The 27,947-nt window shown below is 36.9% G+C and overlaps 1 protein-coding gene across 4 annotated transcripts; it reads right to left on the reverse strand.

Moving 5' to 3' along the window:
- On the reverse strand, nucleotides 1-27,615 carry LOC127657889 (dysbindin-A-like). 4 transcript variants are annotated; one of them, XM_052146861.1, is made up of 10 exons: nucleotides 27,194-27,615; nucleotides 23,750-23,803; nucleotides 23,603-23,653; nucleotides 23,322-23,382; nucleotides 23,095-23,227; nucleotides 20,057-20,189; nucleotides 15,381-15,403; nucleotides 5,500-5,655; nucleotides 4,258-4,392; nucleotides 1-752 (listed from the first exon to the last, which is right to left on the reverse strand). In XM_052146861.1, exons 1-10 carry the CDS (start codon nucleotides 27,247-27,249, stop codon nucleotides 454-456), a joined length of 1,101 nt encoding a protein of 366 aa, XP_052002821.1. In that variant the 5' UTR covers nucleotides 27,250-27,615; the 3' UTR covers nucleotides 1-453. The 4 variants fall into 4 exon arrangements, with proteins under 4 accessions (XP_052002821.1, XP_052002819.1, XP_052002820.1 ...); XM_052146859.1 differs by having other exon boundaries at nucleotides 28-752; nucleotides 4,258-4,401; nucleotides 23,603-23,650; XM_052146860.1 differs by having other exon boundaries at nucleotides 28-752; nucleotides 4,258-4,401; nucleotides 5,500-5,652.
- Nucleotides 27,616-27,947: the final 332 nt, after the last annotated feature.

The following is a 27,947-nucleotide window of genomic DNA, read 5'->3' on the forward strand; positions in this document are numbered from 1 at the left end:
GTTAACTATTAGTCCTACACTGATATGGTCCATGAGGCTTATATTATTTCATGGTAGAATTTATTTCAGTGTATTATTTCAATAGGATCAATTATCTCCTATACAAAAATGAGATTTGCATCACAAATTCATGCAACATACATCAGTGATATTAGCAGGAACACTGTAAAATGTTTATTATTTTCTATATATTTCTGATGCAGCAGGTTTTCCTTTATAATACGAAGAACTGTATTATCATACGTTGTATTGATTTTAAGTGAAAAAAAAAAAAAAAAATCACAGTGCTATTAGTCTGAAAGAGTGTTCTAACAAGGCTCCAAAATCCTCATCTCAAAGTGCCACACTAAGCCGTGAATAAATGTTCAGTTTCTCCTATCCAGGCCTTGATGTAAAACAGGGTTTCATCACAAGAAACCAGCTTGATCCGAGCATGCTTCCCCTCCATGGCCACTAGGGGGCCTGTGCGTCACTGTCATCTGAGCTCTTGAGTGGCTCCTCTGTTTCTGCCAGACCCATGATGGCAGTGTCAGCTTGTACCTCCTCCTCATCTGACTGGACTAGCGGGAATTCTCCACAGCAGCTTTCCTCACTGGTTTCCTCTTCATCATCCGGACCCTCGGTCACACCACTGATAGTGTCAGTGAAGGAGGAGGAGATGGTGGAGTCAGTCTGCCATTGCTCTGTCTGAGATGGCACCTTCAGGCTGATCTCTGATGGGGATGTGCCAGTTTCCAGAGCTGGGCCACCAGCTGAAAAGACAGAACAAGGTTAAAATGGGTCACACTATCTTTTTCAGAATATTTATTAGCCCTGCGAGCAGGCCCGCCATCAGGGGGGGGTCAAAGGGTACAGATGACCCCGGGCCCAAGCAAAGGTCTATAGTTGAACCTTAATGGGATCAAGTACAACAATTCACTGACTTATATCACCAAAAATAGAATGCATATGTATTTACGTGATAAATACATACATTTTTATCATTAAAACACACTTCAACTTGTCATCGGATTCTGATGCCCATCCTCCCGCTGTTATTGTGAAAAAGGTTCAGTCGAAACACCTGGCCAATCACATGTGCGGAACATACACGATGTGCATTGTGCAAAGCGGGAACTGACTAGAGAGAGAGTCAAAATTCCTCACCAAAGTCTAAAATCAGGGACACAAAAAAGAAATGCGAGCAAACAGAGCAAATGTGAACGAAAGAAGCAGAGAGGGGAGGGCCAAATTTCTTGCCAAGCATGAAGCACTAGGTATGACAGGCGAAGCTTAACGTGGCAAAAGCGAGGAGCTAGTGTAGACTAGCAAATAAAACTGCAGTTAGCTAGCTTAACCTTTAAATAACGTTAGAATGCTAACATAACTAGATAAGATTTCAATATAATAGATGGTATTAAGGGATGGGTACAAAAACCCGGTATTAGACAGACCCCAGTGCTGAATTATTAACGACTGTAGTATTGATAAGCTCCGACATTGCGGTTCTTTTCAACATTTTAGTTTAATTTATAATCACGCTGCTGCAGCCTCTAATCTGATTCAGAGCTGCGCTCAACAAACCATGCATACACGCACGCACTATGTAGGCAGCAAAGAAGGTGACAGGTCCACCTGCACTTGACCCACATGTGTGCAGTTTGATTGACATCAAACACAAACCCTTGCTGACAGCCTTTCCTGCGTTCTTCACAGCCATTGGATACAATTATTTTATTGACATTTAGATGTCAGATATCAGTTAGATATTGAGTTTATACAGTGATTCTGCTGTTGTAAACATTACTGTTGCTACTCTAGAAACAACATTCTTTAAAAAATGATATGTTTTTATCAATTATTGAATAATTGATAAAAACAAACCGATAAGGAGTATTGATCATAGTAAAAGTATTGATAAAATCCTAACGATACCATCCCAACTTATATGGCAATTATATTGCAACCTGCTGGAATTACTAAAGCTTGTAATTAGCACATTTTTAGGCCTGAAGTCAGCAAGAAAATAATCAGACTCTTCCTATGATATCACCCTCTATCAGAAGGAGAGACGAGCATCCCCACCATGCAGAGCAGGTCCAATGAGGGAGAGACATCCCTAAACAGTGAGTGAGTGAGTGAGTGAGTGAGTGAGTGAGTGAGTGAGTGAGTAACACAAGGATGGGTGGGTGGTGCTGGAGTGGGTGTGGATGAGGGCAGTGCCACAGTAAGTAGGGGTTGCTGTTTTTTTTTTTTTTACATTTAAGTAAATAAATTAAACAAAAATCTTTAAGAGTAAGAAAACGCTCTTTATTTGAATATTAGTTTTTCATATTCAGGTTGGCAGGTTGGCAATGAACATGTACAACAGTGTACAAGCACTCCGCACAGTCACAGTCAAAGTCATTGAAATATGTTTTGACTGAATACAACAGCAGCATTGACCTACAGCCAATGAGAGAGCAAGAAACGAGGCACGGGAAGTTTCAGTGGGTGGAGTCCTGATGTACCTGCAACAGAACATCAACTAGCATGGCTGCGGTATCAAAAAAAGTCTCATTGGACCGAAGAAATGGAGGAAAAATTAGTGGAACATTGGCAGGCGCACCAGTGCCTATTTGATGTTTCATCTGAACTGTAGCACAACCGCATGGAGAAAGAAAAGGGTTAGAGAGAAATTGTCAATTCTCTTGGACAGTCAGGTAAGCAAATAGGTAGATTTTTCAGTAGGAGGTACTTTTTTATATTGTAACCAATAAAATATGTGATAAAAAAAATACACATCATATTCTGAAATGCACAGCATATGATCATGCATTTGTTTTCGTATCTCGTATCACTTCTCGCATGTACTCTGTTGTGAAACGTAATTTGGAGTCCAGGCAGAGTCATCGGGGATTCGTCAATGGTGAAATGTTTTGTAATGAGTTCACCCCTGTTGCCGATTCGTCATGTAATTTGAAAACGTCATGACTTCCATGACAAGACAGACAGTTGTGTAATATGAACGGTACCACAATCCGACATCTTTGAAATTCGTGTAGTGTGTAGGAGGCTTAAGAGACAGTATTGTGTTCAGCTTCTGCACATTTCAGTACTCAGTTATAGGTCTAGCAAAATCTGTGGATGTTTTATGTTACAATACATATATTGTTAGCTAAAAAACTAAATATTTAGGATTTGTAGGATTATTTTATTTTATGAATAACGATCATTCCAATTCTGCAGAAATCTGTGGAGATTCATTAGATAATGTTTAGGCCTGCTCATGGTCTTTTTTCTGATTTGTTTGTAAAACTCAGTAAATTTCCATGCACAGTTATATTTAGGATACAGTGGGTTTTTGCATAGTCAAGCTAAAGTATACATTTTTCTGTACGAGTATACATGACACAATACGTAATCTATTATTTCAAGGAAGGATGTTAACTGAAACAGAAAAACATATTTCCAAAAAAATTCTGAAAACAAAAACACTCCATGGCAATGAGATGTGATCTAGGAGCTTTACGCAGCAGCTTTTTAAAGTGCATGCCATTGAAGAGACTGTAAGTCCACCCATTTTTTAATTCCTGTGAAAAATCAAATATGGTGCTACTTTAAATAAGGTCTGTTGTGGTTAGATAAACATGTATATGTGTCAGATGAAACCAAGCTAATATCGCAGTATCTGCTAGGTCTGTTTGGTGTGACTTTCCAAAAATCTTACTGGTACGATTTTAATCCAACAAAAGCATTTGCAAAACACATTAAAAAGTCAAATTATTGGTTTAGTCCAACTGAAAGTGAACTTTTAAAGTGTGTGTAAACGTACTGTGTTTTTCTGCAAGAGGACATATAAAATTGGTTAGTTTGATCAGTGGTGTCAATTTCAAGTACATCTACTGTACACTGGTTGCTATAGCAATGATGTAGGTGTCACTATGATTCAACAAGATTTTCTTTATGGAAAACTGAAAATTTGTTCTTATATCCATCATCACATTTTGAACTCAGAGTGGGAGGATGCATTATTGTATTTTTCAAATATATACCCAGACACTCCTGGTAATTTTGCATGACTTGTCTAGGTGACATCCCGAATGAGGAAAAATAATCTAATTCCAATCTTGGACAGAAATGGTTCTCTAAAAATCCAGTTATAATCGAATTTGCAAATGTGGTTTGAGTCAGATATGTCTAAAAAACTGATTTGGGCTACCAGAGTGAACAAAGCCATATACATCAATACAGAGTTAGAAAACAGGTTTTAACATAACATGTCTGGAAATACCCAACCTGTGTCAGGAGCTGAAGCACCATTCTCTTCCCCAACAGAGCTGAGGAAGACATCGAGAGCCTCGTGGTCAGACACATCTGTAAGATCCATTTGTTCCAGCAGATCAATATTCACCTCCATTGAGGACATACTACCTGTTGGATCTGCCACACAGAAAAACATTAAATCACAATGACTCCTTTCACACAGTTTTCTAATTTCTCATTTCTAATGGTCAAAACCAAAAGTTATACTACATCTTGATTCACTTTTAAAACCAACAGAACAGTAGGTCTAGTGCAGAAATATGGAGTATTCTACATATAAATTAAGACAGAGTGCAAGCCCCAAAGGATGGGCAAAGCATACCTCACAAATAGTGCAGCATTAAGGAATGAGGGAAAAGGAGAAGAGCATCAGTTTACCATCAACATCCCTGCATTAGCTCTTTAACATCCCTATTAACACAGCATTAACACTTTTAAATATTAATGAAGGAAAGGGCACAGCCTTTATCAGCAGTTTAGGGTGTGTTCACACTTGGCAGGTTTCGTTCGATTAAAACTAACTCTGGTGCGATTGCTCTGTTAGTGCGGTTTATTGAACAAGTGCGAACGCTGTCACCCGAACCTTTGTACGCACCAAACAAGCGGGCTGAGACGCCTGAATAGTGGGTCTCGGTCCACTTCCAAACGAACTCTGGTGCGGTCCAATTGATATATGAACGCAACATGGACCAAAGACGTAAGTAATTTGCCTAATACTGACCTCAAGCATACCTGTTTTTTCTCATCATAGGAGCTATGATGCCCATTACAGTTTGGTACAGGTGTCGGAAACGCCGTCTGCTGCCCTTGCAGCATATCTTCATTTGTGTGTGCAACGGAGGAATTCCTGGTGCTGTTTTGTATCGTTAGGTTCGGTGTTAAAAATGCCAGTGTGAACGCCAAGCGAACCAGGACAAAATGTATAATTTTCTTTTTTGGTCTGGATCAAGAGGACCAAACTACAAGTGTGAGTCTTTAGACTCCATACAGACTATGATTTAAACTATTTATTTTTTATTTTCAGAACGTCACAACAAGGTTACTTACGCAAAAGTTAACAGCACATTTTAACTCCTAAATCTGTTTTATGACTATAAACGATAAATATATTTAACACAAATGGCAGGATTTTTTTTTTTAAATATAACAAGAAAAAGTCAAATTCAGGCATTAAAGGTATGTGAAATAGGGGTATGTGTAAAATAAGTAACTGACCTCTCCTATCAGTGATCTGGAGGTATCCTGTAGAGAGGTACTGTTCCATCTCTTGCTGAAATGCTTCCTCAAAGAATTTCTGTCGCTCCTTTAGCGTGACCTGCTGTGTATGTTCAATCAACAAAACTTTCTGGGCATGTTCTACATCAAGCTCTGCTACAGAAAGACATAAAACACCAAGTACATTATAAAATGAAATATGAGCTTGGGTGGGGGGGAGAGAGAGAGAGAGAGAGAGAGAGTATGAGGACAAATGATGACATGATGCCGATTAACAAAAATGTCAAGGTAAAATACAAAATCACACAACACACTCTCTCCATAACCCCAAACAAAGCTTCTTAACAAATGAAGACCAATTAGTGGTATTGCTTTGGCAATGTGCAAAATAATGCAACTATGTCTGACAAAACTATTCCCACAATCATTGGCAAGTCTCTTTTTAACCAGTGGTGGATTTAGGCATGGGCGACATGGGCAGCTGCCCCGGTCAACAAGTTTGGGGGCGTGCTGAAGTAGCTTTCGCACAAGGTGCCATACAATCTAGAACCACTACTGCTTTTAACACAAAAGAGGCAGAATATAACCCTAATATCTGCTTGATCAAACATGTGCATCTGCATACCATATATTTAACACAAACCAATCATAATAAATGTACCCCTATATAATTATGAACCTAAAAAAAAATACAGGAACTTTGGAAATACTGGAAGATTGGAAAAGATTTTAAACTGCTTCAGTTTTCAAATGTTGTTACTAAAGCCCGACAAACATCAAGATCCAACAAAAACGTCTTTTCTTACCACAGAATGTGATGTACAGTGGCTTGTACTTCTAGTAGATCAGACAGAACATGCACTGCTTCTTTTGTCTAAGCTGCACAAGAGTGTGTGCATATACATGTGAGTGCTTATTCTGATTGGTATAAGCTGTGCAATGAAATTCTTTATCTCTCACAGGAAGTGCACAATCTTCTCTTGAACAGCAGGAAGTCTGCCTGTGCTATTAGAATGTCAGTGTATTTGTGTGTGAGATGTATGCTTAAACAGTCGTGCACAAACATCCTGTCAAAGATTATCTTGTTTGACATTCTACTGTAAAAAACAAAACCTGCAGTTTATTTCTGCAAAACACTTCCTTCCAGCACGTTTCACGAAATGGGCCTATTTTAAGACATGGTCAAACAAACAAATGACTTTAATTATTATATTCACGTATTTATGTCTCAAAACTTCCTCTTTGCAATATACAGCAGACTCTTGTTGTCTTCCTGTGTATAGTGTGTGAATAAAAGGAGCCCATTGAAAAAGCTGAGCGAGCAGTGAGCGTCATACTTTGTTATTAGGCAGCGCTTTTAATCACAGTGCTGTCACATACTCTTGTTAAACAGACATGTTAAATGCTGGACCGAATACAAGCATACACACTGCAAACCTGCTTAGAAGCCATTGTAGCCCATTTCAGCACAATTTCAGCCTGGGACATGTAAAGAAGCTGATGCAAACTCACTAAATATACTGTATACGCATGTATTTTCATGACATCAGTTTAGTCTAGTTGACAAACTCTTTTTGATGTTGCCTGCCTTAAGGTGCAATATGTAAAAAAAATTTTTTGCCAATGTGTGAACGGCTTGTAACGCAACTTGAAACCTTCCCGAACTTCCTAGGTTGCCTATTAAAGTCTGTAAACATATTTTCATGCGAAGGGAGTGGGTTGGTTTTGCCGGAAAATCCAAATGATGTGATGTTTATGCGCAATCCCGAGAGCCTTGCCTCAGACAAAAAAAAATCCCATCTGAATCCCATCTGGCTAAGTGGTAACGTGATCGTGGTCGAGCGAAAACTAGAGTGAACATCAGCAGGGCATTTGATTCCTGGAGGGACCTCCGTTCGGTTTTGGGGATCAAAACCGACACCGAATTGGCATTCTTCTTATTGGACAGGTGAGCTTACATAACTGCTAAGCATGTGAAATATAGTGCCATAAATATTGATCTATTGATTAGCTAAACTTCAATAACAGATGAAATGAATGCTAGCCAATGTTCAAGATAATGCAAAAAGACCCATTAATTTGTTTAACGTAACTTGGTTACACAGAAAATATATACATTCTCTTATTATAAAACAACAGCGCATCAATATATAAAAATGACAGTTGTAATGGAATCACAACAATACTGAATTGTGTCAACATATTTATAAAGTACAGTCTATTTTATAAACAGCTACCATCATCATCCACCAAATTTAGCTAACAGCTATTGATAAAGCTGGCTAGCGGCAACATAGGCTATTGTATAAATGCAGTCAATGTGTCACACAAAGAAAAGTGATTACTTCAAACTACAGTTTCGCATAGCCAGACATATCCACACTTTGTTCCAGCACTGGAGAGTAAAATATAATATACAGTCTCAAAGTTTGTAGAAAAACAATCATAACTGTGTAATATTAATTATGCTACCTCATCGGTCAGCATGATGTCGATGGATCACATTCAGTCACTTTGTACATTACATCACTGTTTTGGTCGATGCTCGCTCACGTCCCTAAGGAGTACATGATCCGGGAACAATTTTCCCCCATATTTGGTCAAATGATTGCCAGTTTGTTTATCAATCCATTCCATTTTGTATCTCTACACTCAAGTCCAATTTTGGTTCGTTAAAATGGGTCATTCTATAATTGTGGGTACATTTTATGTCTCTGCGATATATTTAATGAATGTAATCAATATATAGTACCAATGCTTTTGTTCTTAGTACATAACTATGATTTTCCAAATCACATCATTATTTGTTGGTTAAACCATCTCTTTTGTTTTAAAGCAAGGTGTATATGAAATAAAACTTCATACATAAATTATTTTCATACTTTTGCCTTTATATAGATTAGATTATCAAGACATTTTATGCACTACAAAAAGTACTATGTTTCTATTGTGATTTTATGTTAAACATGAACTAAGTTACCCACCTGAAAAACACTTAAAGGGGTCATGACATGGGTTTTTTTATTGTATTATTATGTTCCCTTAGGTGCAATTATAGTATTAATATATTTTTTTTTAAGAAAAACTTTTAAAATCTAGTGATTTATGACCTTTTCCCACCCTGTTTCTCATCCTCTGATTCAAACAGTCTGTTTTGGGGGCGTTTTCCATTTAAGACTTCAGTGTTAACGCCCACTGTTATGATTGGCTAACGTCAGTGCCTATGTATCAATTATTGACGCCCCCAGCCAGAACAATATGCAAGTAAACTAAGTAAAAACACTGTGATTATTCATAATGAATGAAACTGCGCTTTAAAAAGTAGTTTAAAGTTTAAAATAGATTACTTACAGTTTGCGTCGTCGTTGTTCCCAGAATAGTCGGCACGGACTTATCTTTGAGCAACAGTTTTCTGGCAAAGCCAGCATCATATTGAGATTTGTTCTCAAAACAGTCATCCTTAAAATGTACAGAACAAACGCTTAAGTTAACCTTGCTGTGACTGGGGCGTCCGCAAAAAATAAACTGCATCCATTTTTCCCTGGCGTCTGGATCTTTCGGCAGCTTATTCAGAGGTTTTGTTTGACCACAGCCAGGAACAGCACATCTGTGTGGCATCGTAATTTTTCTGTTCACAAGTAGTCTCTGTCAGAGCTCAGCTGTCCATCGACTGAACACTTGTGAGGCGCACGGCGATACGAAATGAGCGTAGTTGTTTTGCACTTAAAGCGTAGTTATCTTGCGCTGGAGGCGGTCATATGCAAACGCTGTTACGTCACTTCTAACCGACACGTCACTTCTAACCATGAATCCAGAACGAGCTGTATTTTGAGCTTGATTAAATAAATGATTCGTTTAGAATGGGGAGGACGTCTTAAAATATTAAAATTGCAGGACGTTTTAATGATACAAAGACCTCTTATATACCAAAAGATCAAGGCAAATTTGGTTTCTCATGTCATGACCCCTTTAAAAAAGGAACAGTTTGACCCATTATCACATAACTTGCACAACATGGTGTAATTTCCTCAGGAAACACAAGGATGGAGGACTTGTAGTTGGATTCTTACTCTTTTTGCCAAATATATGTTGAAAATCCAAGCATGGGTCAAGTGTGGATTAACGGTGTTACTCAAGTATTATCACTTAAAATCTTTACAAGAAAAAATTACAAAAAAAAACTATTCAATATTTTTGAAAATGCATTTCAAAAGATACCATGTGCTCAGTAGTTCTAGGCCCCATATTTTAAGATGCAAAACGTAAAAACGGTCCCCCAGTACTAAGTAAAGGTAAAATAGTGGACAATATGTAACATCGTTGACATTTTTAAGCACATTCTACAGATATTAGGAGCAGTTTAAAATCTTCTAATTTAAATTATACAATGTGTTATATAAAAATGTAAGAAGTTACTAAACATTAGCTTAGCAGTCATATGGAACATTTTAAAATCATGTTCAGTTCAGTAACTTTAAAACAATGCTTTGATGGAATAATAAATAAAAATGACCATTGTCAAAACCTGTAAAATGTTATCTCTTGCTAATGTTGCTACTGTACTTAGTACAGTACTTAGTTTTTTTACATAAAAAAAAAGTTTCCTCCTGTACAGATTTGAATAGTGTCAAGTGACTTACAGAAGTGTGTATTGTCCCCTTCTGACCAATAATGCCCTTAATGGTCTTGCCCCTTCTTATCTGTCTGAACTTCTCCATTCTTATAACCCAACACTCACTCTCAGGTCCTATGATACTGAAAATTGTTGATCTCTGATTGCTTACTGCTCACGAAATTTAATTTGTTGATGTCTGTTTTGCTCTATTTGTCTGACAATGATGAATGTTTTCCTGATTATTCCTGAGATTGTAAAGTGTCCTTGAGCTCTGGAAAGGTGCTATGTAAATTATTATTAATCACAATTAATGTTTTTGGTGAGTGGCCAAACAATCTATAAAAAATTATGGTGCTATGCCAATTCTCAGGTGTTTTCCAAAAGTGTACAAAATTAACAAAATTTGTCAGTAACACGGATGACCAATTAAGCACTAATATCATAATTTTGTTGAAAAATATCCAACATGAGGCTACCCTGAGTTTGCAAAATAGCAAATAAATTTAATTTTAAGGGTCCTTTATAAGATCATATTTGTGTTTTGGGGTAAACTTCTGTTCTTCTCACTATCAAATTCCAAATGTACACCTAATTATAGAATGACCCTATATGCTCATTCTGACTCCATTTAGCTTTGTTTGAGTGTACCAAAAAAATAAAAAAATAATTATAATTTCAATAACGGTAATATTTTAAAGATCATTCATTTTATAATGGAACCATTTCATAGACCATGTATGACCTGTTTCCAACTAATTTAGCAGCAAAATGTAGCAAATATTGTAACTTTTTTTGCTGCCTCCGTGTCTGAGACCGTCAACCCGTGCATCTTATCACGTGGTGTGTTGAGCGCATTGCCACGAAAACATAGCACGAGTGGAGGCTCAGCGACTTCACCACTGAGCTCCCCAGGCCCCCATATTTTTTACTGTTAATTTATAACATTATTCTTGGTGTTATATTACACTGGCATTCACTAAGAAAAAATAACAAGTCACCAACGCTGTGATGGGTGGACAGTAAAACTGCCATCTTTCTCTCTTCTGTGTTCTCTCTTTTTTTAATCCTCTTTTGGGAAGTCTTGGAATCTACAGTAATAATGGAATTGATTTCCTTTTGCTGTTGGAGAAAATGAGAAAGCAAAATAAATCATATTTGCTGTGGTCTCCCATGTCACCGCTATAGAAGTTTACCCCACATACTTCTTTCCTTGTGGATTGGGTGGGGGGTCATGATGTCTAGGGTACCAGGATTACATCTACATTTTAGAGTTCCCACACCCACGAAATTCCAACTGAACTCCTGCCCCTAAATCACATATGCAAAGATTCCATACACCGGTCGACCATGTGATGGAGTGCAGTAACCTGAACAAAGCAGTTTCACAATCAGCACTGTGTGAATATGGTCACATTAAACTGATATTAATTTACATAAAAATTCTGATTTTAGCAGCATGCACCAAAAGAAATAGAAATATTAGTGTACTGATGAGCCTGCTGTGAATGTGAGGGGTGTCTTGTAGCTAATTATTGGAGCATCAGGTAATGGCCAGAAATGCAGGTTGAGCCTGTGGGCCAGACAGGTTAATGACTCATTCTAATGAGCTGACTGGCCTCCACACAGCATCACAGCACAGAACACAGCCCCAGTCTTCATCACAACAGCAAGAACAGAAAATAGAGGGAATGCAGACACATTCTCTTCCATGACTGACAGTTTATTCAACACATAAAAGATAGGTCAGGTGCATGGTTAGGATGCCCAACATTTGTCATTAAGAGTAAAATAGGGGCCCTTTCCAAACCTTCACATATATCAATGAAAAACTCAATGTAGTGATGAAGTGTCTTAATCTGCATAAAGTTGATCAGTTTTTAAAAAGGGATAGTTAGCCCAAAAGTCATAATTTAATCACCTTTATATCATTTGACACCCGTATGACTTTCTATCATCCGTGGAACACATAATGGGATGTTTTGAATAATGGGGGACAAAGACTATTGAGAAATAAAAACTCAATAAAACATAATTTGTGGTCACTACCCACTATTGAGGGTGAGGAAATTATGACAGATTTTTTAGTGAACTATTCCTTTAAGGGTTCACATGATATAGCTGTGATTCATGGCCACAACACGCACAGCAGGTCTCTTCTGGACCAATCAACTCGAAATGTTCCCATTTTGTTTGAAGTCCCTTTTTGCAACTGTAGCTTGCAAACAAAACAATGTCCACAAAAACATACAAAATGTGCACAGAAGAAAATAGCAAGGCTCCTTTAATTGTTTCTATAATAATACATAAAATAACATTTCCATTTATGTCGCTGCAAAGATGACATGAATGAGTTGCTCATATAAATACCCTATATGGGGTTAAACTAAAGACAGATGAAATCATAAGGCCACAATAAGGTAGAATCTTTCTTGTGCCATGATTTAGAACTATGAACTAATATTTCTCAGTACCACTGATGATGCCATTTCTCTCAAATGAAAGCTGAATCTCTGAACTAATTGGGCTACTTCATGAGATGTAATCCATGAGCCACCAAGATGTTGTAGGTTTACAACCATCTCCTCAATTTAAACACTCCAGATTACAGGGCAAAACTAAATACCTCCAGCATATAGATAGGTCAAACACATAAAAAGATGAGGGCATAAAGCTCACCAATCAGCACTATGGATCTTTATGACCATTCCATGTTGCACTGATGCTCTCCGCACATAGCACGACTTGAATAATCACCCCGATCCTTTAAACTCTTGCTTTTCCTTTGCTTAAGGTTAATAACTATGACAACTCACAATACATTAGAGCTAGAAATATGTTGTGACAGCACAGTCTTTGTGAAAGACTTCACACAGGATGCACCTGTCAGCACTGTTTTGAATTGTGTTTCTTGGTAAACATGCACTAAACTTCTATCTTCAACCATTGAAACTTGCCTTGCTGTAACTTTACTTGCATTTTTCAGCATTTTGGAAAACGAGCAGCAACAGTTCAACTTTAAAAATGCTTCACGATACACATGCGTTTTGTTCCATTCCGTCTAGCTTTTTAAAACACAAGAATGTGGCCAGTGCAAATGACCCATTGCAGTAACCTTAGGCAATCTGATGAATTAAAAGTACTGTATACTTCTTTCATCCATAGGGATGCATTATGGTGACTGTAAATTAAAGCAAATGTTTGCTTAAGTTCCAACAGTTTTATACCATCTTAAGCCAGAGATAAAAAAAAAAAAAAAAAAAAAAGAAAAGACACTGTAGGCATCCTAATCTGTTCTGAAATTCCATTCCTAAAGCCTGCCAAGCCCAAAGATGACAAACAATGACTGCAAACCCCCAATTCATTCCCTGAAATACCACCAGATTTCAGTACGACACTTTGATACAACATCACCTCAGCAAATTAACCTTAAAAACAAATTAGAATATTGAAGATTGAGTTTAAAAAAATAAGAGTGTCTAAAAACCTACAGGAATCTCTCACGCTGCTGTCCAGAGATCCCGACGTGGACATTTTGTGTTTCTCCTTGAAGAATTTTGATGGGCAGAAGGCAGAGCTGATAAGCCAGAGACTGTAGTTAATGTGAGGCTGAAAAATGCCTTAAACTAACATTGTGGAATGAAAATGCAAAAGAATATACAAGCAACTCATTTATGGAAAGCAATGCTGAGACATTGCCTGCTAAGGGACACAAAGCTACAGATGCAGCTGGAGTGAGAAGATGCAAGCAGGGAATGTACCATTCACATGTCTGATATAGGGGTGAGGGTCTGTTAAAAGAAAAGGACAAGTAGTGGATCTACTGGAATCTGGGATTCATGTGAAATACATGCCTTCACAGCTTTGCAATTTAATCACCTTATCTCATACCTAATATTACAAGCCTATTATTAAATGGTACAAAGAGAGAAAATGAATAACATGAATATTACTGTGACTGGTCATTAGTTAATCCCAACAATACTGCAATGAAAAAATAAACATCATAGTCACTCCAGAATTCCAATCAAGGATACATCTAAAAGTTGAATATGGCCATTAAAGCTACATTTAAATACTCTGAAAAAGGGAGCTATGATCGATTTTTGTGCTATTTTAAAGTCAAATAAATAAATTTAGACAATAAATAATATTTAAAATAAACAAATCATTTTAAAACATAATAAATAAAAAAGAAGGAAAGAAATTAACCAAAAACAATTTCATGCAAATATATATATAAAAATAATTTCAAATAAACAAATAATAAAAAAAGAGGTATGAAGTCTTGAAACACACTGCCAATACAAAAGTGGAACCAAGCTCAAGCAACACCACCCACATGCAAAGAGAAGTGTCATAACCACTAACCCACTGCAATGACAACTAATCTTGTGCTATGCAAAATAAAAAAATGTATCTGTCAATTAAACCATGTAGACCTGATTTCTGACAGCTGCCAATACAATCTATTTTTTAATTTTAAATGAATCTAAAATAATTTACTGCAGGTATAATACCTGTTAGCCTTAGATTACAAGAATTTTCAGCAGATCAAGGGCATGGAAATGTGAACAATGATGCACATCCACCTAAAGGTAATTTCTGTTAGTACAACAGCTTTAAAAGACAGCACAGATAAACAGTATACGTTCCAGCATGTCATCCGATGAAAGACTTCTAATCTCTTGTTTGTCAGCTTAAGACAAACATCTCTAACCAATACATTAAAGAGCTGTGATGATGAAAGTGAAAGTTATTTTCACTGACAGTAGGCATGAACAGATGGAGCAGGCAGCTCCCCTTGGAGGTCAGTTTGGAATTAATGGCATCATGATGCCAAATAGAGACAACAGATTCCACTCACTAGAGCAGTTTTCGTCTCCCTGAAGTTAATTAGTGTCATCTGGGTAATTACAACACAGTTCTTCTCATTGTGGAGCACTAAATAATGTCCATGATGTAAATAACGAAATGATCAAATAAACTATACAAACAAGAACTAAATGGTAGATCCCACATCACTTTTAAAACATAAATTAAATTAGTTTGGTTCATTCTTCCATGTAACATGTTAGTCTCAGTGACCAATCAATTTCATTGTTTCTTTTTACCAAGCAATGAAAATTAACATTCTATGGAGGAAAGAAAGTCATATGGTGAGGAAATGATGAATGTTGGATTAAAAAAAGTGTAGTCTGTAAGTGCAGAGGGAGAGTGGATCCACTATGGAACACTTTGAGAATAAAAAAAAGTTGCTTTTTCTTACCTTTGAAAGACTCGAGTTCTTTCCTAAAAACAAAAAAAACAAAGGACAGTTATGACAGCTTTAAATTTTTTCAGCCAACTAAATAGCAAAACAATTCAGCAGATGTCACATTAAGTCAGCCCCATTAAAACCGCCACAGACTCCTGAGATAAAGAGGCAGCAGCGCTGCCGACTTTTGCATCTGTGCGTTTGTACTAATGAATACCCACATGCAAAAGAGAAGAGCAATGAGAACTGAGCCCAGCTGCTTTCCTGCTCACTGGGCAAAGTCAGAGATGATTTAGCTGCAGGTTCAAACAGTGAAAACATGAAGCATCCAAAGAGTCACAGACGACCGTTTACAACACACATACAAACAAGCTTTGCATTAGCCTATTTGTTGCTTAGGTTTTTCACACAGAGAGTACATTCCAGTGTTTTCTGTATGGGAGAATTCACTTTTATGCAAATCTACAAAACACACTGTGCTGAGTCATCTAAAATGCAGGTGTTATATTGCTTATTTCGTCTGTATTTAATATTGGCATTCGAATTTCTGCTTAACATAACCAGAATGCAAAACATAATGTCCATGACAAAATGACAAGCTACATTACTGTTCACTTATTTAGCTAAATGAATTATTTAAATGGGCAGCAATTTGCAGTAGAGGGTTTCGTGAGTAAACACGTCTGCTTTGCGGTTCAGAAGATGACAGGATACAGTTTATTTTATTACTAGTTTCGTTTTGCTTTTAGAACAATAGCGTACATGCCTAATGAAAATAAATAGTTACCACTGAGATTATCAAGCTGGCATACACAGTCCTTAACATTCCACACACACAAGATGGGGACTCTTAAAACAATATAATTCAAGGTGCACAGTCTATCTAACCTTCTATCTGTCTGTCTGTCTGTCTTTTTATTAAGTAGGGGGTTTGGACCAGTGATTAAATGAAAAATGTCACTTCATGTCAGAAAAGATGCAGAACCCTGCTGTACATTATTTAATGATTTTTTTCAATAGCGCTGCACTAAGCATCATATGTACATACAATAATATGGTAGCTTACCATACACGTTTTTATAGGAATAAAACACAACACTCAATTTAATACAATATGTCACAAGGGTCCTGGCTCCATCTCTACTCACAAAGGGGTCCTTGGTTTAAAAATTGTTAAAGACTCCTGGTCTAAGTGTTGGTGTAGTAGTTACTGTTTTTTGGATTTGTTGGGGAGTATAAGTCAGCCAATGGGATAAAGGGAGCAACAGATGAAAGCCAGGACAAACACTCATGCTGCGTTCATTTGAAAAGAATAAAGTGTGCTTTTATTTTATTCGCTTCTTCTAACTTGAAACATAAATAACTACAATAACTAGTGGTCGACCGATATGGGTTTTTTAACGGCCGATGCCGATATACAGAGAGCAGGGTGGCTGATCAAACTCTTATTTAGCACTATATTTACTAAATTTCACACAAATCAAAAAGAAAAATGTTGAATTTTAAATGTAGATAGCAGTTTCTTCAGATTTCTGTTTAGTCATAACATTTTTGTAATTTATTTGCACATGAAGTTAATATATTAGGAAGAAGGAAATAACAGTACACACAGTAGTCCAGCAACAATGGATGGCATGTCCACATTAGCAGTTGCATTTGCAAAGAAAAATACAGAATCAAACCAATTGTACTGTCCATACTTTTACTTATAACACACGTGACAAGCTTTAACATTGAGCTGCATCCGAAAATGTAGGCATGTGACTTGCTACCTAATCTGTTAATGGCTTAACTGACATCTGTTTTAAATGAATGGAACTCTTATGGAATCTGGTCTCCGAACAGTTTGAAAATAAAATTATTTTCATCCTAACTCCGTATACAGCCTTCAGAAGCAGAATTTTCCTGGTTTCGAACGCAGCCTTGAAGTTGCACTCACATGCTTGTGCGGATCCAGTGAGCAGCAGCAATCTCCTGACAGTTTAAACAGCCTGGATTGCCTTCTTGGATTGACACGGACTGACCATCAAGATTTGTGAATCAGAGGAACTTTTGATCCTGAAGTTTCTGATTCTGGTTGATAGAATTCATGCTTCAGAGGAAGATTAATGAGCTATCCACAGGATGCTGGATCTGCTGAAGTTGTGTGAGGTTGGGTTATTATATTATGTTATCTGTTAAAACGAGATATATGCATATTTGCAGACGGTATATGATATTAGTTTTATTGATATTTGCCTTTTTATCATTAGACAAGACAGTTAAATGTTACAGGGAACTGTTGAGGAGAGAGAGAGAGGGAGAATGAAACAGGAGAGTATTCTAACATTACGAGCACAAAGTGTCAGCCGCAGCTCTGATATGCAGACCATTTTAATGACACTGTGTTGCACACTGGTCTATTATTTGTAGGATATTTGGTATGCGATTGGAAGGGAACTTTTAAATTGCCCTCATTCTCGCACCATTATATGCAAGATATTTGGTACTGATGAATTTAGACAGGAACCATTTATGTACCCGTCTTCTAACACCAATATATGTAGGGGAATTTAGGGTCTTGAAATAGCTGAGCTATGAACTAAATTAAACTGTCTTTATTGTACATTATTAGGTAATGAAAGGTATAATGGAATTAGTCGCGATCGACAACCATTATAAATTAGATACATGACAAATAACTAGATTATTTGACTGAATAAATTCTCCACCATTAAAATCGTAATACGTTTAGTTGTATCCTCTCAAAATTTCTACTGTAAGGAATTAGCTTTAATAAGTGAATTATGATTAATTCACTTGTTGGAGTGATATTATTCTCATGGCTTATTGAAAATAATATCCCACATATTTAGGTACAGTTTTGAAGCTAAATCTTTTAGAAACAGGGATGAGATTATTTATCAAAATATTCCAGTCATTCATCTTTGAATACAGACAAAATGTATTACTATTCTAAACATAAATCTAATTTAACACAAATATACATGAGACAGGTTGGTGAAAAGAGTGACAGAATGTGAACTAAATGATCAATACAGTGAAAATGAACTTTATAGAGTCTGTTAACAATGCCATTTACCCTTCGAGTCTACATCGATTTGCTATCGAATTACCCAAAGTATTTAGCAAATACACCAGCACATTGAGCACTATATTGGAGATGTACTTGCGATCTTTGTGTTGCTTGGTTCTTGGCTCTAGGTCCAAAGTTTGTTCCGTCTAATAGTTTTGGACCTCTGTAAGATCGAAGTTATTGTCTGTATGAATGATGAGGTTGGTTTTGAAGCAAGGCTTTCTCATGGGTATGTGAACCGTAGAGAGTGACGAGCTTTCGCGGGACGTCCAGTCCCAAGCTTCCTTGGACCTCATATGGCATGGATCGGGTTCCGACGAGATCCAGAGAAGACCACGAGGGAAGAGTCAGAGCAAACTCTGAGCAGACAGACGAGCAGAAGATGAAGAGCGAAGAGGAAGAGCGCGTGTTCTTCCTGTTTGGAAACATTTGAACTGAAATTGGCCGCATCCCCAAAGGTGTCCTGCGCCAATCAGAAGTGAATTTTCAGAGTCACATGGTCAGCTGGGCTGTCTTTTCCGACAGTTGATTTATGGTTCTTTGTTTCAGATTCTTTTACAAAATTCCAGCTTTTGTAAAAGAGGCATGACATTCGTTTTCATCAGCTTTCTCTGCATACGCCAGCGCACGATTACATTCTAAACATAATTTTTTTTTTAGGATATTATACGTGTATGTAACAAAACATGAGAATCCCTGGTTACAAATCATACTGGTTAATTAATTGGTTATACAACATGGATAAAACTTTACACACATTTTAAAGAGGCATATCAGGCTATAATCATTAATTTGTCAGTTATACAAGTTACCACAGTTCAAAGCAATTTTCAGAATTGTCTAGCAAGCCTAGGTATTGAATGAATCGTGGATTTAAAGGCATTCTGTACATTTTAGAAGGTTTATTCAGCAAAGTACTGTGACTTTTTGTGAGATGTTTCTGGATTAATGAATGTCCTTTTTAAGATGTTGTTTGCTGAACCATGGTCACGATGCCATGTGATCTGATAAGTCTAAGTGTAGCAAACTGGTTTATATTGGAGGACAGAATCTTGTGTGTCCCGGGTCTCTCGGGAACTCAAAGAGAGTGTGTTCTGTCTTTTATTGCTTTGACCTTTGAACTTAGGGCCTCTTTGCAGAGACGTTTTCAAGTTATATGTGATCTAAACAAGTCTCTTTGTTAGCTTTATTGGCCAGATGTGCGACTCACTGGCATCAACGACTTTCCATTTATGACGTTGTGGAATTCCAGGATTAAGATTGGGTAAATCCTAGATTCAAATCATGTTGTTTCAATTCTCCTGCATGTATAATACCACATATTGTAGTAACACGAAGGAACGTAACAACAAAAGAACTGTGACTGGTCGTTTACGTGTCTGTCGCTTCACAAGCAAGCAGGCCATTCTCGGCACACTCAAGAAACAAATCAGTCAAATGGGTACATTTATCGGCTGATGCTATAATAAAAAAAAAGTCAGCCAATGGGTTTAAAGGAGGATAAAATGGCTCGGCGATATATCGGTCGACCACTAACGATAACATACTTCACAAAATAAGGTTACTAGGCACATCAAACTGACTGGAATTTTGTTCAAATGTGAATAAATACCTTTTCTTCTTCTTGTAGTTTTCCAGCTGAAGGATCTGAAAGTGTTTGAAGCGTTGATGTTCACACTGAGCACACACATCTTCCAGATTAATAAGACGACTCTCCATTTCCTCAAAATCAGCCTCCAGATGAGCTGTTCAGATACGTAAAACACAAAGTCTTTAGTGTTTATTGCGTTTGAGAAAGTAAATGAAGAAAATCAGATCCATTCACTCAAAATGGTCAAATGTTCTAATTTCCATATTTCAGCTTCACATCCATAAACACTTGGGCACAAATGGCTGAAAAGTGAATGCAAGTTGACACATAGGCAAATTGATTAGTGTCATTGCAAGTACATAAAGAGGCAGAACTTGACATATCTACATTACACCACCAAGTGGCAAAACTAAGAAATGCCTCAAAGAGAACTCACTCCAAGTTCTGTTTAATCACAGGTAACGTGAGCACCTTTACTTATCTCTGAATATGCTAACATAACAGCAATGCATACATTAGCAAACTGGTGAACCTCTTTGGTATAAGACATAACAACTTGTGAAAATTCATCTGCTGATGATTTCAGAGGCCTAAATGCATTCATACACACAAATCTATTAAAGAGACACATAATGTTTAGTAATTTACATCACAATTTAATTAAAGATTTCAGAGGAACGCAAAACCTTAAGAACAAAGATAAGACAAATTGACAGGTCTGTATGGTCGGCACATCTAATTGTGAGCTTGACTTAGCCAACAAAGAATTTCAAATTGCTTGCAATTTGGTGAGACAAAACTACAGTAACAACTCTTCAGTTAAACAACCCTACGCTATGAATCAGTGGGTAGTATGAATCTATAGAGAATATATTGCTGTTATTTAAGCTTTAGCAGGTAATACAAATTGTTTGAAGCACATAATGGACAGTATAAAGTGCACATGCCAATAACAAACTATGAAAAAGTTAGTTTGCCAACTATGTGTATATTAAACAAATTTTATTTTGCCCTAAATGAAAAACAATCTCACGAATAACATCACAAAAAAAAAATGTATGTTATTGACTGGAGATGTTTCCTAATGTCAAAAGAGCTTATGACTAATGAATGAGTAAAGCCACCACTAGACTCTATTTGGCTTTTGTAAAGGCATTCTACACAATACATTTTTTTAATAAGGGAGCCTATAGGTTCAATAGGATGGCATGAACAACAGCAACAGACATCAGCAGATGGAGCTCTACAGGAGTCATTGTAAAAAGCGGCATGTTTCAGTAACACACAAAGAGTAAAACATTATGCTCAGACAGATGCTTTGCAAAGTCAGTCAAGGTGATCTCACCTCTTTACTATCACAGTATAACTTTGTAGGCCATGAGATTACATTACATTAAAAATGTAAAAAAAAAAAAAAAAAAAAAGCTATTATGCCATAATCCACAACATGTGCAGGGGCAAAATACGCCAAAGAGAACAGGTGTCCCTGCTGCTGCACTGACCGTACAAACAACAAAAACAGCCAGTTAAACTAATTCAATTCTTATACTAACAAACAGTTGACTTGTTGAAAATGCATTCTTGGGCCTACAGGATTTTCCAAAGTGGCTTGATCCAGTTCCAAACAGCAACACACAACTAACTTCAATAAAGTTAAACAATCATGTTTTCTAGTATGTAACAAATGCCTTGAGGATTTAAATGTAATATTAATCCTTTTTAAAGTAAATCAAAGTAATAAATTGTTTTAATTGCTGTAACAGAATAAATATTTAAAGTGCCTCTGTGTGAATAATTTTCATTTGTGCTAGCCAATATGGTAATCATTTTGAAATAATGTTGACACCCGGTGGCACTGATGCAGTATCACACAAAAACAAAGGTTTTCTGTTATCAATGCCACAGTAGAAATTCACTTTTTGCAGTCAATCTAATTTATTATTCAGTGAAAGTGTCTTATAATAGGTGGGTTACAGAGATAAAGTATTATTAAGCTGGTAATGTGATCAACATGACCAGCTTAATAATACTCATGAGGAGATCTGCCCCATGTAAAATAAAACAGCTTTTATCTGGCTTCTGATTTGATCTGAGTTGTCTCATCTTATGTAAGTGGTCATGATTTTAAACATTAAAGAGATAGTGCACCCAAAATTTTTAAATTTCTCATAATTTACTCATCCTCATGTCATCCCAGATGTGTATGTCTTTCTTTCTTCTGCAGAACACAAATGAAGATTTTTAGAAGAATATTTCAGCTCTGTAGGTCCATACAATGCAAGTGAATTTTTATGTTCCAAAAAGCACAAAGGCATCAAACAAAAGTAATCCGTATGACTCCAGGGTTTTAATCCATATCTTCAGAAGTGATATTGTAAGTGTTTTTGAGAAAATTATCAATATATAAGTTCTGTTTTGCTTGATATTTTTCTCAGTGCCCAGTAGAGGGCAGTATGCACGAAGACTTTGAATCATCAAAAACACAAAAAGAAGAATGTGAAAGTGATCAGTTTCTCACCAACACCCATCATATCACTTCTGAAGATAACAATTTAACCACTGGAGTCTTATGGATTACTTTTATGCTGGTTTATGTGATTGTTGGAGCTTCAAAATGTTGGCACACATTCACTTGCCTTGTATGGACCAAAAGAGCTGAGAAATTCATCTAAATATCTTAATTTGAGTTCAGCAGATAAAAGAAAGTCATACACATCTGGGATGGTATGAGAGTGACTAAATGATGAGAGAACTTTCATTTTTGGGTGAACTATTCCTTTAAGAACCATTAATTTCTTTAGGGTTAAAACTTTTTTAATAAGGAAAATATAGTAGGTACACCTCTAAGATTGTTGATGTGTGATGTCTGTTGGCAGTGGCGTAACTTGGATATTACGGGCCCAAGTGCAAAATCCAATTTTGTCTTTTTTGCCTTGCAGGTGGTAGGGAGGTGTCCCCCTTGGCAGTTTCCATGTTCCCCCTTTCCTCCTGGGCCACAGTGCAGCTACACAACCTGCATTTTCTGTATTAACACCACTGGCTATTTGTTAATGTCTTACCTATCCTTGAAGTGATTGTCTCCAGCTCAGATAGAAACGCAGGAATCTGCTGAAGTTGTTCCTGTAGCTCCAACACAGCTCTTCGTCTATTCTCCCAATGTGCACACAGCATTACTACCTCCCTATCCACAGTCTGACAGAGAGAGACAACCACAAATCCTAGTTACCAGGACTACAACACCACAACTGCTCCATTACACTGAGTAAGCTCTTCGGTGTGAACTTACTTCCCCATTCTTGGCACACTCTTTAGCTCGCTTGTGAAGAGCCACCCAAGTGTCTTCATACCTAGAGAAAAGTAATACATACATGGTCTCAAAATCCAGTTATGATCACTTTCATCAACCATAAATACCAGATATTTATCAAAATATTTCCAAATTAAACTCTAGAAAAAATGCATTCCATTGACATTTTTGTCAATGTACTGGACAGATGCACAGTAGTATAGCTTTTAGATGCACAGATATTAAGAGATATTGTTGTTTATCAAAGGAAAGTAATGTACCGACTGAGTAGCTCCACTCCAGCAGAATATTGAGGAAGGTGCTCATCTCTTCTGGTGGAAGCACACATCACATAAACAAAACACTGATATATAACAATGCTTCTGAAAACAATAGAGTAACAACTTTTAAACTCATTCTTCCACTACCTCTGTTTCTTCTTTACTTTAGCCTCCTTGGATTTGTCACTCAGGGTCTTGATTCTGAAATGGTTAAATAGAAGCATAACAATCCAAGCAAAAGCCCTTGTTACAGAAGTGTGTCATATTTTTATTGCTGTGAGTTGGTTCCCTGGTGGTGATTCTCTAGTTATTCTGCTCTATGTAACCAAGTCCTTATTGAATGTGAGCTACAGGGACTAAAAACAGGAATCAAACATTTTTTTCATCAAACAAAAGACCAAACGGTTTATTACAGTACATTTTTGGAATTACACCATTTCCTGTTGCCCAAAAAGTTATTTTTTGGGGAACTGTTGTTGTTTTTATCTGGAGACACTGCAACAGTGACTCAACAGATCGCTTAGATGCCTCACGGTCAACTTCACATTGGCCCTCTTAGAAGCATAATAAAATAAATCTGTTATTAACATTTTAAATAAATTATACCAGACACTATTTAGCAAGGACGGGTCACTTCTATTAAAGTAGGCATGAAATGGAAGTTGCGACTGACTCTACTTCCGTATTGTGACGTATTTCTGAGTGAAACTCTGGGCAGTATTTCTGGGCATTACATAGCGGAACGGAGGCAGATCTGAACACGAGTTAGCAGTAGACACACACACACCCCTACTACTGTGCTGCTCGAGTCAACACCGGTTATCGGTGACATTGAGCAGTGATCTCAACAAATTTTTGATCAAACTGACAACATAAACGCGTGAGTACATTGCGGTCTTTGTTTACGAAGAGGCTGTAACCGTTGAAAAAAAATTGTGAACAAAAGATAACCATATTTTAACATTTTGAATCACAATACACTAAATATAAATAAAAAAATATATTCAAAAATATAAATAAACTCCATGAGCATCCGAATCAACTCAGCAATTCAGGCATGAAATGTCTCAAACACAACCGAGAATTCAGTGTTGTTCCTCCTCGTTTGAAGCAGCTAACCCGTAGCCAAGGAATTTTGAGTTAAGGAACGATAGTTTTGAAGGAAAACAGATGAAAACACTCCTTGCCATCTTCACCAACATGCGACTGACGCTTCATTCATCTCAACGCAAGGTTGTGGTTTTTATAAGAAAGGGGCAGATGAATAGTTCACAATAAGATCAATAACATGCATTTAGAAAAAAGATAGGGTGAATTTTCATTTCATGCCGACTTTAAAATGAATGTGAGAAATTGGAACGGCCAACAAATGTGGAAAGTCCCACCATACAGTTTAAGTGGGCCAAACACCTTTTAGATTCAGATATCGCCTGTTAATGAACTCACAAAAATTGCACAAAATTGCACTTTTCAGTGCGATCTGAGGTAAAGCAGCACAATTTAATATACCATTGCAGTCAGATTTTACTGCTGATTTGAAATATGTTCTTTGACCGTAATCTTGTCCAACTGTTTTGAAGATTTCAATCATTCCCCAATTAAGTAGATAAGAGCTGAAAATGTATGCTGCTTGTTAAAGGGGTCATGACATGGGTTTTTTTATTGTATTATTATGTTCCCTTAGGTGCAATTATAGTATTAATATATTTTTTTTTAAGAAAAACTTTTAAAATATATGACCTTTTCCCACCCTGTTTCTCATCCTCTGATTCAAACAGTCTGTTTTGGGGGCGTTTTCCATTTAAGACTTCAATGTTAACGCCCACTGTTATGATTGGCTAACGTCAGTGCCTATGTATCAATTATTGACGCCCCCAGCCAGAACAATATGCAAGTAAACTAAGTAAAAACACTGTGATTATTCATAATGAATGAAATTGCGCTTTAAAAAGTAGTTTAAAGTTTAAAATAGATTACTTACAGTTTGCGTCGTCGTTGTTCCCAGAATAGTCGGCACGGACTTATCTTTGAGCAACAGTTTTCTGGCAAAGCCAGCATCATATTGAGATTTGTTCTCAAAACAGTCATCCTTAAAATGTACAGAACAAACGCTTAAGTTAACACTGCCGTGACTAGGACGTCCGCAAAAAATAAACAGCATCCATTTTTCCCTGACGTCTGGATCTTTCGGCAGCTTATTCAGAGGTTTTGTTTGACCACAGCCAGGAACAGCACATCTGTGTGGCATCGTAATTTTCCTGTGCACAAGTAGTCTCTGTCAGAGCTTGCTGTCCATCGACTGAACACTTGTGAGGCGACGGCGATACTGAAATGAGCGTAGTTGTCTTTGCGCTTAAAGCGTAGTTATCTTGTGCTGGAGGCGGTCATATGCAAACGCTGAGTAGCGTCACTTCTAACCATGAATCCAGAATGAGCTGTATTTTGAGCTTGATTAAATAAATGATTCGTTTAGAATGGGGAGGACGTCTTAAAATATTAAACTTGCAGGACGTTTTAATGATACAAAGACCTCTTATATACCAAAAGATCAAGGCAAATTTGGTTTCTCATGTCATGACCCCTTTAACAGAAAAATAGCTGCCTGGGAGCATTCCAAAAATGGCAGCTGAGCGAACTGACTTGTTTAAAAAAAACTTTGATTATACACAGAAGTGAGCAACATGCTTGCCTATATCACTGGCTACAATACTCTCAAAAGCATATGTTAAATAGAAAAATTTAAATAATATTTTGACACAACATGAGTAGACCTACATGGACTGCAGTATCTGACGGTTTTTAAGATTTGTTAATTGTGACAGATATAATTGTGATCTTGATTATTTATTAGATTAATTGTGCAGCTCTTGCACTGCGGACTGTCGTTTTAAAAAGAACATTATTAACCGTTCTTAAAACGGAACGAAAAAAAAAAAATACATTTTCTGCTCATAACAAACCAAAATGAAAAACTTTTTTTTCAGTCCATGGTACATAGACAGCATTTTTAAGCACCCCGTCCGAATTATGCCCAACTACCTGCAATGCTGTCTAGTTAGGTAGCTCACAATATGATTTGATACACAGCCATTGATTCAATTACACTTCATTTATCTTATTGTTTCAGTTAATATTATGGTAAAAATAACTGCGACAAATTTTATGGTTATTTAATATTAAAAAGGAGAAAGTTCTACTTGATATAGTGTATAATAAAAGTGCAGAAATGTCCTGTCTTGCCCATCAAATGAGTCAACTGAACATTTCTAGTAGAGACTTAGTACAATTTCAGCACAGAGTTGTTAGCATTCGGCTAACGTGACAGCACTAAATATCTTGAATGCGTCCTTCTGCTAAAAAAATTAGAAAATGTATTTAATTTTGTTTCTACTTCTACACAACAGTTTTGTATTTTGAGAACAACTTAAGCCAAAACAAATTACACCCGTTGTTTTAAAGTCGGATTATGATTAGCCGGCTAATTCGCTAGCATCAAAATCTGTCGGCTTCTCGCTGAATCGTGGCAAAGCAAAAGTTATGTCAACATTGTGTAGTCCCCGAAACACCTTATTCCAGAAAATAAATACATACCCTGATGTGAAATCCTGCTGTACCGTTTGCATTCTCCCTCTGAAATTCTCAAACATGTTTTTTTATTTCCTTAACACAGGCTTGAAGGAAAACATTTAACTAGATCTCAGGGTGCTCATAGACTTCACGGGTGCTTCAATCATCCTTAATAAGTGGACAATGTCATGATGTCCCGTTTTAGGCTATGACAGTCTGGTGGTGTGTTTCGCTTTGCTCCGTTGATCAATGTCTTGTTACCTTGTTCATCCAGCTATTGCCATTTTACCTCCTCAAACAAAGATTATCAAACTTTGAATCTGCGTGGACGTTATTATAACAGTCAGAAGTTAAAATTTCTGATTTATCGTTAGCCGTAAGATTGCTGTAGGCCTACTACAGCTAGTCCTTCCGTCACGTAGTAGTAAAGCTACAAACTACACACGCCCCTAACTGAGAGTGAAGTGAAAGTGATTGAGTGGGGGACGGTTTGTTCTAACGGAGCACAGCGAAGTCCGATTCATCAAAGAGAATCGGTTCGTTCGAACGGTTCGTTTTGATGAACCTGGTCAAAAAACTATTTGCCAATCATTAGACTGGGCAGACCTTTTTCGCAAGTGCTCCACGCACGAGATTTTACTTATATTGTTCAAGTAAAAAGCATGCAGCTGAACACTTTGTTTGTTTTTTTGTCGTGTAAATATTTTATTCATAAGAACAAGTTTCTGGATTCTTTGCCCAGAGTCGAGGTATTTTTGGTTGTTGAACTACCTTATAT

The sequence above is a fragment of the Xyrauchen texanus genome, chromosome 17 (genome assembly GCF_025860055.1).
Source record: "Xyrauchen texanus isolate HMW12.3.18 chromosome 17, RBS_HiC_50CHRs, whole genome shotgun sequence".
Classification (NCBI taxonomy): domain Eukaryota; kingdom Metazoa; phylum Chordata; class Actinopteri; order Cypriniformes; family Catostomidae; genus Xyrauchen; species Xyrauchen texanus.

Coding starts and splice junctions, on each gene's coding strand:
- LOC127657889 (XM_052146858.1), bottom strand. CDS start 27,249: ATGTTTGAGAATTTCAGAGGGAGAATGCAAACGGTACAGCAGGATTTC. Junction 23,804..27,193: donor CAGCAGGATTTCACATCAGG/GTATGTATTTAT, acceptor TAACCATTTCAG/AATCAAGACCCTGAGTGACA. Junction 23,654..23,749: donor AAAGTAAAGAAGAAACAGAG/GTAGTGGAAGAA, acceptor TGCTTCCACCAG/AAGAGATGAGCACCTTCCTC.